Genomic DNA, 13,410 nt, shown 5'->3' with positions numbered 1-13,410 from the left:
TGGGTAATTTATTATAAAGTAAATTAATAGCACAGGAGGCCAAATGAGATCCCAGTAGTCTAAAGCAGCATATGTGTTCATGAAAGTTGAATCTCCAATAAAGATTGTGCAGTAATATAATTTAACTGAACAATACTGTGTGCATAGAGCTTGTCTCAGATACAGTCATACATAATGGATATACTTATATGCAGAGATATATTATAAAATGTAACTTAATTTAGGGTCCATACCCCCAAGAGTCAATGGATGTGCTTTAAGAGATCTAAAGACGCCTACAATCGATGTGTAAACTTTGGTGATTGTGTGTGTGTTAGGGGAAAAGGATCCATAGATTTCATCAGATTTTCAAAAGGACTTATTGATTTTTTTCCCAAAAGGTCAGACCCATTTTTATAAACAGCAAAGAGATGAATACTGGAAAAGATGCATGATTTGGTGAGTAAGAGAGGACCTATAGAAAACAGGTATTTTGTTGAAAATTAAATGACATTTAAACATGGAATTATTGGCATTAAACTGTAAAATAGTATCTTATTTTTAAATAGTATCAGATTTTCCTTTTATTAGTTATTATTAATCATTAGATTGCTGTTATAATGGGACACTGCTAGACATTGCTACGAAGGAAGTAGCTAGGAAATAATTAGTCATTTCTAAACCATCAGAAAACAGTAAATCAGTGTTGATAACCAACAAATAAATTGTTTGTTGTGTCTTTTTCTTCTCACTACTTTTCGTGAAAAAGAATCTTGGTTTCAGAGGAAAAAGTGTTGAAATATCCAGCAGGAAAACTGATGTTATTAATAGAATATATGAAGCCAAAACATTTTTATGATAAAAATTAGTAGTCATCAGAATATAAAACTCCTGCAAAACTAAACAATGACTGGGAAGAATATTCAAAGACCCTTTTAAAATAGATCCATATATTTGGTATTGCAAGTATGGTTTATGGACATCAAGTTCATTTATAAATTTAAATCATTAAATGTAATCATGGCGTTTAATCCATTCATATACAGTGACAGATAATTGGAGTCATACTTAAAGGAGTCTTTGAGAAGGCCTCAAGATGATGTTTTAAATTTTTTTAATTGAATTTTTATCTTTTATTGGAGCATAGTTGATTTACAGCATTGTTAGTTTCAGGTTGTACAGCTAAATGATTCAGTTATAGTATATCCATTCTTTTATCAAATGCTTTTCCCACATAGCTTGTTACAAAATATTAAGTAGATTTCTTTGTTTTATACGGTAGGTCCTTACTGATTATCTATTATCTAGATTTTAAAGATTAATTCTCCAACAGACCTATCTTAAACTTTGCTGTAGTATACTCAGGGGAGTTCAGCAGACCATTGGCTTGAGATAAGTTATGCTTTCTTATACTTGCTCTTAAGCAAAGTTCCTGTTTTTGCAGACCTTCAGTGGTGGCTCATCTCTGTGCCTCAGTTTCTTTTCTAGTGAATGAGGAAATAGTTTGAGCTGACTGATATTTGGGAGGGTCCAAAATTTTATAAGGCTAAAGGAAGAGGGTTTCTTACATAGTTTCTAAAATAATCCTAAGTGGAGTTTCAGGATTATTTTAAGCAGTGAAAATAAGATGTACATCTGTCACCCAACATGACTTATATAGACAACACTCATTTGGGTGTATGTATATATATATATATATATATATATATATATATATATATACACACACACACGCATATGTTGAGTTTTCTCCGTAAAAATATTAACTTCCAGGCACTCTTCACTTATACCTGTTTGTCTTGATATTTATGCAGAATATCATTTATTCATGTTTACTGAGTGCCTGCCTTGTGCCAGGCACTTCTCTAAGTGTGAGCAGAGCTGTGAACAAAATAGACAAAAATATATCCTCTTATGGACCTTACATTCTAATGTGAGAGGAAGAGTCTTAAGATTCTAAGTACCTAACTTGTAAAAATATAACAAATAATGATTTCTCAGCTGCTTAGAGTTGAACATTATCTCCTTTATAACAGAACATTTGAGGTTGATAGAGCAATTCATTATAATTTAGATGTTTTACAAAAAAAAGTCAGTGGTATAATTAATATTTGGTCTGTTTTATAATTTGGTGTGTCATTATAGATAAGAAAGAAATCTTCCCTTATGTACAGGTGTGTACCATGTTATAGAAATAGTTGATTCTTTAGTTGCTTTTTTAAGTTTATTTGGCTGCATTGGGTCTTAGCTGTGGCATGTGGGATCTCTGCATGTGGTGCAGACCCTCTAGTTGTGGAGCACAGGCTCCAGAGCATGTAGGTTCAGTAGTTGTGGCACACAGGCTTAGTTGCTTCAAAGCATGTGGGATCTTAGTTCCCTGACCAGGGATTGAACCCACGTCCCCTGCATTGCAAGGCAGATTCTTTATTACTGGACCACCAGGGAAGTCCTGTCTTTTTTTCTTGACAATCAGTATTTAGAATGCCTAGTAGATACTTCTAGTAATCACTTTTTTTTAAGTCACCTCTGTTGAAGTCCTTTTAAACTGTTTTTGGTAGTAAAGCTTTTGTATAATCAAATCACATGCTGTTTAATAACACATAATATTTATTAGCTGATTTAACTTGCATTAGGATTATCTAGGTCATATCCTATAAATTGATTATTCTATCAATGAGAATAGTTCTGAATGTAATAATATATTCTTAGTTACACATAATAGATTTCAGACTTGGGAGAAAGGATGGGCATAGGATGACATACTTTTAAGCTGCTGAAAGTGAAGTGGTCTTTACTGTTCCATTATCAAGAGTAAAAGGTGGAGGAAAGAGATAAGCATATCAGGTAGAATAACATTTAATATCTTTTTTCTTTGTTTCTTATATAGTACTTAAATACATTATACATTCTGTACTGCATTTGCTCTTACATTAAGACATGTTGATGAGAGATTTCTGGTTCAGAAAAGGATGTGAGCTATGAATCATGTTATGGGTTGAATTGTGTCCGACCTGAATTCCTATTGAAATCCCGATTCCCAGTACCTTAGAATGGGGCTGTATTTGGAACTAATAAGGTAAAATAAGGTCATATGAGTAGATCCTAATCCAGTATGACTGGTGTCCTTAAAAGAGGAGAATAGGACACAGACACACAAGAGAAAAGACCGAAGACCAGGTGAAGATGGCCATTGACAAGCCAAGGAGAGAGGCCTCTTGAGAAACCAGCCCTGCCAACACCTTAATGTTGGCCTTCTTGGTCTCCAGAACTGCAAGAAATAAATGTCTTTTGTTTAAGACACCCAGTATGGGGCAGCTTTTTTGTTATAGTAACCCTAGTAAATGAATACAATTAATAAGATCTTTTAAAAAAAGAATTGGTGACCAGTTTCAGGATTATATTATTTTTAATTTAAAAGAAATTGGCACCAAAAATGCACTTATTTTTGTCTTATTTTGCACTTTTGTTGAACTTTATTTTACCCTCATGGCTTTCAGGCTAGCAGTATATTTTCTTATGCTAGTCACAGGGTAGCCTTCCTGAAGAGTCTCTGTTACTTGATGGTTTGATGAATGAAATTTGCTGATGTTCTTTTTTAATGTTTTCTTCAAATGTAGAAACAGCATTTGTGATTTAGACTGGTTGGATTGTCTTACAACATTAGACATGTTTTGGATTTCTTGTCATCACCACCACCTCCTGAATCTTCTACAGCTAGTAAAAAGGAGAAAAGCAATATTATTGGGAGTCAGTGGCTATATAGTAAGTTTTTCCTAACATTAGAGTAACTATATAGCCTAATTCATAGTTTTAACCTATATCAAGTACTAAGAGTTTGACCATTTAAAAACTTGAATTTATATTCAGAATTAGTCCATTTGGAAAATAAAATCTAATAAGTGACTAACCATTTAATGTCTCAGTTCTCAAAAGAACCACTGAACTATCCAGTCTGGGAATCTGAGTTGTTGCTTTGTGTTGCCTGGAGATAAAATAATATTCTTAGTTTACAGAGACTTCTCAGTGTAGTAGGAAGAAAATTCAGAAGTAATTTTTTATGCAAATAAAGTATAGAGATCCATATCCAAGATACCAAATACTAAATTTTAAAAAAAGTCAGGAACCACTCAAAGGGCTTGATATACTGTTCATTGTAAAATTCAGATAAAGATTAATTGTACTAAGAAGTAACTTTTTGCTTTTCACTTACTCAGTAAAAATAACCATTTTTGTTATCTTTTTGAAGTGCAGCTCAGATCTTACTGCTTTCATGTTGAAATCCATCCCTCTAAGGACTTCCCGTTGCTCTCTAGAGGACAGATCCATAAGGAGGCCTTCAGGGTAACACACCCATCTGGCAGAGCTGCCTGCATTCCTGGCTTCATCTGGTATTTTGCTCTCTTTGCTCTCTAGACTCCAGCTACAACAGTTTTCAAGTTCTTCAGTGCACCAAGCTTATTTCCACTTCACAGCCTTTGTGTATATTCTGTTCTTTCCTCTCCTTTCCTCTAAAACTCTTCCTCCTTTCTTTGCTTAGAAAAAGCCTGTCTTCAGTGTAGTATAAACATCCTTCAGGAACGACTTCCCTGATGCCCCAGGTATGCTTCTTCTGATAATTATAGTTAAATAATCAATTTTTCACTTGGCGCTCCCCTGCCAGGTGGCAAGCTCTATGAGATAAGGACCCCATCTTTCCCCAGGGCCTGCCTAACACAGGGCCTTGTACAGAATACAGAGCCACTAAACATTTAAGTGAATGTATATCGAGAGTCAGGAACTCCTATTTTTATTCTATTGAAGGATATCTTTAACCCTTTAAGCAAAATGCTTTCTACCTCTGAATTCTTTAAAATATCACTAAACACATGAACCATCTAAAAAGAATGTTGCATTTTTTTAAATAAGGCCTTTCCAGACAGAGATGGTTTCTTTATTAAACAATAAGAATTTCTTAGAAAACCTTTTAAGTCTTGAGCTCTTGAGACAAAATACGAAATGATGACATTAGTATTCCACTTTCAATCATCTGATGAACTAATAGGTGATCATAAGCATCTCAAACTACCACACAATTGCACTCATCTCACATGCTAGTAAAGTAGTGCTCAAAATTCTCCAAGCCAGGCTTCAGCAATACGTGAACCGTGAACTCCCTGACGTTTAAGCTAGTTTTAGAAAAGGCAGAGGAACCAGAGATCAAATTGCCAACATCCGCTGGATCATGGAAAAAGCAAGAGAGTTCCAGAAAAGCATCTATTTCTGCTTTATTGACTATGCCAAAGCCTTTGGGTGGATCACAATAAACTGTGGGAAATTCTGAAAGAGATAGGAATACCAGACCACCTGACCTGCCTCTTGAGAAATCTGTATGCAGGTCAGGAAGCAACAGTTAGAACTGGACATGGAACAACAGACTGGTTCCACATAGGAAAAGGAGTATGTCAAGGCTGTATATTGTCCCCCTGCTTATTTAACTTCTATGCAGAGTACATCATGAGAAACGCTGGACTGGAAGAAACGCAAGCTGGAATCAAGATTGCCAGGAGAAATATCAATAACCTCAGAGATGCAGATGACACGACCGTTATGGCAGAAAGTGAAGAGGAACTCAAAAGCCTCTTGATGAAAGTGAAAGAGGAGAGCGAAAAAGTTGGCTTAAAGCTCAACATTCAGAAAACGAAGATCATGGCATCCGGTCCCATCACTTCATGGGAAATAGATGGGGAAACAGTGGAAACAGTGTAAGACTTTTTGGGGGGGGCTCCAAAATCACTGCTAATGGTGAGTGCAGCCATGAAATTAAAAGACGCTTACTCCTTGGAAGAAAAGTTATGACCAACCTAGATAGCATATTCAAAAGCAGAGACATTACTTTGTCGACTAAGGTCCATCTAATCAAGGCTATGGTTTTTCCTGTGGTCATGTATGGATGTGAGAGTTGGACTGTGAAGAAGGCTGAGTGCCGAAGAATTGATGCTTTTGAACTGTGGTGTTGGAGAAGACTCTTGAGAGTCCCTTGGACTGCAGGGAGATCCAACCAGTCCATTCTGAAGGAGATCAACCCTGGGATTTCTTTGGAAGGAATGATGCTGAAGCTGAAACTCCAGAACTTTGGCCACCTCATGCGAAGAGTTGATTCATTGGAAAAAACTCTGATGTTGGGAGGGATTGGGGGCAGGAGGAGAAGGGGACGACCGAGGATGAGATGGCTGGATGGCGTCACGGACTCGATGGACGTTGAGTCTGAGTGAACTCCAGGAGATGGTGATGAACAGGGAGGCCTGGTGTGCTATGGTTCATGGGGTCGCAAAGAGTCGGACACGACTGAGCGACTGAACTGAACTGAACTGAAGCATCTTAACAAAGGCTTTCTGAAGATTATGTTAAACCTAACTGAGTGACTTCAGGAGTAGAAATTTCATCAGGATAAACAGCACTAAGGAGAAACATCTGAGGCACAGACAAAGTCTTAGGGTACCTTCAAGTCACCCCACTCTGCTGGCCAGCTTTACATCTAGGGCTTCCTTAGATCTGGAAATGAGGCTGGAGATCTGTGAAGCATTCTCATTATAAGGAGAGGAACATTAAGCTCAGATAGGTTAAGCAAGATGCCCAAAGTCTTACAGCTAATACAGACTGTTAGGACTAAAATTATTTTCTCACGTAAACCTGACTGACCCCAGTAATCCTATGGTTTTCATATTATTTCTTAAAATTCAGTATTCTGCAGAGGTACCTCAGGAGCCACTTTATTGACTGGATGAAGAAACCTAACCCTAACCCCAACTTCAACTGGACCAAGCAATTCCATCTTGAATTATAAAGTAAGATCTTGTTCAAGGGGATAAAAACCCTGAAAACCACTACTCAGCTTCGTATAATTCTCAGTCTGTGGGCAGTAAAGCAAATTTCCTGTTTGCATTTACTTTTCATGCTTTTGTTATGTGAGATTCAGCTCTGCTGGACTCCAGCTACTGTACAAGAAGCCAAAACAGATTCCATCTAACCTTTTTCTGTCGTATTTCCTTCTTCCTTCTTTTTCATCTCTTCAATTACCTTCATCTTTTCATCATACTCATCAGCTAGGGATTTCCATTCCACTCTGTTGTTTTGAAGACCATTCAGCATGGGTGTGATTTCTTTGTGAAACCGTGAGAACTCCTAGAGAGAATTTTAGGTCAGAAACTACTTAAATCATTTGGTTCATTTTCAGTACCTTTCATATGCAGAGGAGCCCTAAAGAATTATTACAGTGCTCAGAGCTGTTAGGATGAGATTAATTCAGTACCTTGAAAGTGGGAAAGGTAGCTCTTGTCTTGCCTGCTCACCTAAGTAAGTTTATTCAATTTGCTTACACCTGAGTTCTCTCACCTTTCATTGCATCCTTGAAGGAAAGATAAGGGTAATACCTCAAACTACGTTGGAGAAATGATGACACCCTTAGTGACTTTCCATGAGGGATGAGGGTGACTTTGATTTTAGGTACAGTTTGAAAGAAAAATTCTCATCCAGAAAATGATATATTTCATTCAAATAATCTGTTTACTTGCCTTATATACAAAAGTACAGACAAAGTCAATAAATCCAACTTGAAGTTTGGGTAGTTCATCTTTTTTGTTTCTGTCCATCATAGGCTAGAAAGAGAAATAAATTCTTTAAAGATAATTTTCTAAGATCCAGTGGACAAAACAGACTGATTGTAGCGATAATTTTTAATCAGTAGTGCATTTTTATGTCAGGGTTTTTACAATGGGTTGTTGCTGCAGCACTGTTCTCTCCAGATCTCCTTGTTCCCAAAATTCATTTGCAACCAGGAGTGCTACCTGCAAAGAGGGAGGACATGATTCATGAAAGTCATGATTCATGACTTATTCTAACAGAGAATTTGCATTTTATCATAACATTTTGTCCTTAAATGAGTAACATTTAAGGACAGAGTTTATAATTAATGCTTGAGGTATTGTCATACCATATGTTCTTTGGCTTTAAATGATGTTATTTACAGACTATATTGAAATGGGCAAGGGAGATTTCTCTTCCTACTTCAGTGTGGTAGACTCATTCTGGGCGTGCCAATTTCCTAGCTGCTATTACCACCACCTCTCAACAATAAAAAGGGGAGAAGGGAGGATGTAACTCTATTTCATTATGCTTCAAGCTCTAAAGCTTCCCAGATCCTCCTCTTGTCCTGCTTATCATCTGCCAGCATCTAGCGTGTATCTGCCTGTGTGTTTATGCACATACATGCACAGCTTAGAACACCGCTTCACCTGATTAATAACTCCTGGTGGCTCAGACAGTTAAGCGTATGTCTACAATGTGGGAGACCCAGCTTCGATCCTTGGGTCGGGAAGATCCCCTGGAGAAGGAAATGGCAATCCACTCCAGTACTATTGCCTGGAAAATCCGATGGACAGAGGAGCCTGGTAGGCTACAGTCCATGGGGTTGCAAAGAGTCAGACACAACAGAGCGACTTCACTTTCACCTGATTATGTTGTAGGGATATTTGAGAGTTAATTTATATGGTTTTTTTAAACCATATTTATCAAGTTCGTTGAACACCTTCCAGCTGCCTTACATTGGCATGATCCAGGCTTACCAAGAGGACTTAAAATGTGACCTTGATCTTTAAGATGCTTACAGTCTACTGAAGTCATCATGTAAAGAATGTGGAAAGTTCTATCATATCAACAGTTATCAACTGCTGTGGATCAAGGAGAAAGATAAGGGAGGTTGCATTTATGCTGTATCATCAAGGAAGAAGAGTAGTTTGCCAGGAAAGAAGAAAGGGAAGACTGCAGATAAAGTTGAATGTTTAGGGCTTGTGTGAGTAGGAGCTTAAGAGTGTGAGGCAGTAACATGGGAAATAAGAGAAATAAATTAGGGAATATGAGTTAAGGACAGGTAGCAACAAACCATGTAAGCTTCGCTGGGAAGTTTAACTTGATTCCCTGGGCCAGTAGTTCTTTTTCTTTGCAGTCCCTTCAAAGTGCACAAGTGATACAAGAGTGGATGCCAAGAGAGATTAAAGTACAGTAACTTTGCTCTTTACTCTTACAAAAAGTGATCTATGTACAGCTTTTTGTGCAAGGAAAATAGACATTGCTTTTTTCTTTAAAAAAGGTTGAAAACTTCCAGCAGTGGGGAGTTTAGAATGCTTTTTAAGCAAAGCAGTAGCCAAGCAGAGCTCTATTTATAAGCATTCCAGCAGCAACTCAGAGAAAGGTTGGAGAGTTCATGCTAAGAGAGGATCACTTAGGAGGCTGCCACCATAGTTCTGATGAAAGAGGGAAAGTAAGAACTAGGAGGGTAGCAAGAGTGATGGACAGAAATGTTTTTGAAATGAGGGAGATGGACTCAAGCATGAGCCCAGGTTTTTGGCTTGGGTGACTGTAGATAAAAGAATTGAGGAGGAAGAGCAGGCAGTGAGGAGGGAGCACACGTGTTTGGTTTGGAGCCCAGCTATTCTATCTTAACAGATACAGTCCACATTTACAGTTGAACCCAGGGAATTCTGGCCTCTTCTGCTTAGGATTTTCCCTATGAGTTAACTGAGGGAGAATTCTTTCTACGAATTAACTGAAAAGTGAAAGTGAAGTCACTCAGTCGTGTCTGACTCTCTGTGACCCCATGGACTGTAGCCTACCAGGCTCCTCTGTCCATGGGATTCTCCAGGCAGTAGGACTGGAGTGGATTGCCATTTCCTTCTCCAGGGGATCTTCCTGACCCAGGGATCAAACCTGGGTCTCCCACATTGTAGACGGGTGCTTTATTAACTGAGGGAGAATTCTTTCATCAATCCGCAGGAAACCAAGTGGTAAGCAGTGGCTCCCACTCATTCCCCAAACTCCCCAAGGGTAGGGAAGACCTTCCTTAGAAGACGCCCTTAAACTGAACCTGCAGATAGCACCGTCTCATGACTGACAGCACACCTAGAGGAGACCAGGAGCAAAACCACCCTTGAGGGATGAAGGCACTAATGATTCATCCTTGCCTCCTCATGCTTTATCTCCTCTGCTAGAAACCCAGACACTCCATGAATAATTTTATGTAAACTTCTTACAGCCTGTCCAGTGATAACAGGAATTCCTTCCAGAAAGCATTTTCTTTTTAAGGTTCCTTCTCTTTCCCTTGTCCTGGGCGTGACCAAATGACCTACCGACATTTGTGAGCTCTTGGAAGCTGTTTGCTTTTCTTCTCTTAACAGAAACCCAACAGGGAACATTGTACTTTTGTCTTAACTTCTTAACTTCCTTTTTTCTTCTTTGTAAATTATAAACAGATGGTTTCAGAGGACAGGCCCAGGGTAATGAAGGTAATTGCTTATAAAATATATACTCATATAGTTGGTGGTTATAATTAAATTCTGAGGTTGCCAGATACCTTCACATACACCGTCTCACGGCGCCTAGGCAGAGCCGAGGGCCTGACAGAAAATGGGAACCACTCACCTGACTTTGTACCTCCCAGGGCTTGGTTATAGCTGACAGATCACATGCAGTCATCATCATCGCCCTGTGGAAGAAAATAAAACATGTTAAAATAGAAATATAAAACAAGTTATTTTTGCCAAAAGCAAAATAAAATTTGACTTCTCACATGATGATCTCTTTTTTGGTTGGATCAATGGTCACATATTTGACGGCCTCTTCTTCAGTTTCCATTTTTTCACAGGCATCAACAATTTTTTGAAACATGGTTCTCTTCCTAAAAAAGAGACAACTGTGCGACAATTTTAGCATATAGGACCAGAGGTTTAAAGTGTCTTTAATACGTCCTTTCAGGTTTCACGTTCCCACTCGGCATCAGTCGTCCACATTGTGGACCTAGGGAGGCAAACAGGGAATGGCTGTGTAACCTTGATACAGAACGAGTTTAAGACAGAAATATCACAAGTCAGAACGGAAAAAAAAAATTGGTAAAGTTAAATACATTAAAACTAAGAGCTACATGTGACAAAAAGAGATCATAACAAAGGCCACAGGTTGTGATGAGACATTGTATAAAACTAACCAAATATTAGAACCTAAAATATATGAAAATGTACAAAATTATAAGTGTGAATAATATTCTGTCCCACACTCAAATTACCATATATTTAAATATGCCCAGATCAAGAAGAGTCCAGATACAGAATAATAGGAACTCTTGTAACACTGCTGGTAGGAGTTTAAATTGGCATACCTACTAAGGAGTGCAGGAGTTTTGCCATGTGGTATAAAATTGAAGATATGCAAACCCTACAGCAATCCCATTTCTAGATATGTACTTTACAGAAACTCATATACACAAAGATACACAATGTAGGCAGTGATGAAAAATTGGAAGTAATCTAAATGTCCATGAATAGAAGAATGGCTAAATTAATTATGATAAAATCACACAGTTGAATATACATCTAAAAAGAATGACCTGGATCTCAATTTACCACCAAGCTAAATCTTCAAAATGTTGTGTGAAAACAAGTTGCAGAAAGGTATATACAGTATGATACCATTTATGGAAAAATTTTAAACAATAATGCCATAGAAAACATGAATGGGAAGGATGAATACATAGCAATACCAAGACAGTGGTATCTGTGAAGGAGAAGTGGGGTGGGCGTGTGGCGTTCATGATGGAGTGAGTACAGAACGCCTCAACTGTACTGCTCTCCTTGAAGAGAGATCTAAGACAAAGTCTGAGCATTTGTTGAATCTGGGCTATAGCTATTTGGATGTCACTTATCTATTTCTAAGTATCTGCTTTCATGTTTGAACTATTTAATAACTGAATTTTTAATGAAGGATTGGAGAGGCACAATCTAATACTGCCCAAGTTGTTAACTATTTAGACCCTGTAACTAGTTCACTTTGTCCTAATGCATTTTACTTTATAGTTCACCGACAAGAAAATGTACAGAAGCTTGGAGTATCTGGTCTCCTTGGTAATCATCATTATTATTATAAATAGGCTAATGCCTCTGCTGTATGTAACTAAAATGTTTTAGTTTGTTAATGTGCATCAGTATCACTAAGATTTTTCAGCTCTCAGACTCTGGCAGGATCAAATGTCTGAGCCTGCAACTCTAAATACCAGACTGCAAACTGTGATGAATTCCCCAGGTCAAAAGGCACCGTGTAAAGCTTTATAGCATCACTGTTCTGGCAGTCTATCTACTTTGATGCATATTCTTCAATTGAAATTTCTTCAGATAACTAATATTAGGGGCTTAGCTTTTAAAAGATGTTTCCAGATGTCCAGTAAATCCTCCATCAGGCATCTTAAGGGTATTTATTGGTAATCCAAAAAGAAAATGAAGAAATGTGTCTCTAAATAAATGTCTTTTAACTTTAAGGCAGTGGACCGTGGAAGGCAGAGCCACACAGAGTATAAGGGAGTTCTGTACTTACTTGAAATATAGAGCCAGGTCAGTTGCTATTATTGCAACTTCAAACAAATGAATAACTGTTTCATACTGGCGTTTATTTAGGTTCTGGAAGATGTTTAAACTCTGTAAGATGAAAATTCAAAATAAAGTGCCATCATTAATTTGCCTTTGATTCAACAAACAAACCACCCTGTGATGCTTAATAAGAGCATCTTATTATAGAAAGAAGATAAACTAAGTCTTACTTTTCTTGCTTTCAGTTTTCTCTCTTGGATTAAGTTACCTCTTTACTTATACTTTGAGTAACATAATTTAAACTCTTAAAAGAGATTATTAGCAAATATTCATGTAACCAGTATATAAGTTTTCTTCCAGGACCATTTCAATAAAAACAATAGATTTAAAATTTTCTGTAATAATTGAGAAACTTTAATAAAGAATATCTGGTATTTGTCCAATTGTTAGACATGTTGAATTATTTACCAGATAATTTCAGAGTGATTCTAGAAACTATTGGAGAGCTTTCAGAAGCTGCAGATTACAATAGTCCTCACACATAGAAAAAAGTAAATCTTCCAAGTTGTTTTTAAAATGAAGTCTTGCAATTCTATTTTACAATGACTTATTTCTACCTTTCTTCAAAGAGTTTCCCACTAATAGTCTCCTTATACATGGATCACCCTCAATTTTTAGTGTTCCAGAAAACAAGAGTGTAAATCTGGGAGTGGTTTTTAAAAGATAAGGTACTCCAAAAAGAACATTTTTAGGAATACAGGCCAAAGACAGATGTGCAGTGATAAATGAAGTCAACAGTTAAATACAGAAGAATCCCACTGGAAAGGAGGAAATGTCCATTCACCTATGTAGAGACAGGCAGCATAATGTAGAAAGGAACACTGAATCAAGCACCAAATAACAGCAGACACCGAGTGCTTCCCACTCTCCAGGCACTGTTCTAAGTGCTCTATGGAAACTCTTAGTCACGCAGCATAGAGAGGTTAGGAAACTAGCTCAAGGTTGAACAGCCAGCACCCAGTGGAGCCAGCATAGCAGGGCACTA

At 37.5% G+C, this 13,410-nt stretch overlaps 1 protein-coding gene across 1 annotated transcript in view; it reads right to left on the bottom strand.

Annotated features, from left to right (window-relative positions):
- Positions 1-3,631: 3,631 nt before the first annotated feature.
- PDE6C (phosphodiesterase 6C) overlaps positions 3,632-13,410 on the bottom strand; it is a 58,428-nt gene continuing 48,649 nt past the window's right edge. The window contains exons 16-22 of the mRNA XM_068961500.1: positions 12,373-12,473; positions 10,580-10,687; positions 10,432-10,495; positions 7,728-7,802; positions 7,530-7,613; positions 6,987-7,140; positions 3,632-3,693 (exon numbers count right to left, since the gene is read on the bottom strand). Coding sequence (XP_068817601.1) covers positions 3,632-3,693; positions 6,987-7,140; positions 7,530-7,613; positions 7,728-7,802; positions 10,432-10,495; positions 10,580-10,687; positions 12,373-12,473 — 648 coding nt within the window. The remainder of the gene's footprint in view (positions 3,694-6,986; positions 7,141-7,529; positions 7,614-7,727; positions 7,803-10,431; positions 10,496-10,579; positions 10,688-12,372; positions 12,474-13,410) is intronic.

This window comes from Capricornis sumatraensis, chromosome 23 (genome assembly GCF_032405125.1).
Source record: "Capricornis sumatraensis isolate serow.1 chromosome 23, serow.2, whole genome shotgun sequence".
NCBI lineage: Eukaryota > Metazoa > Chordata > Mammalia > Artiodactyla > Bovidae > Capricornis > Capricornis sumatraensis.
Note: the sequence above shows the minus strand (reverse complement) of the source record. Positions and strands in the feature narration are given on the sequence as shown.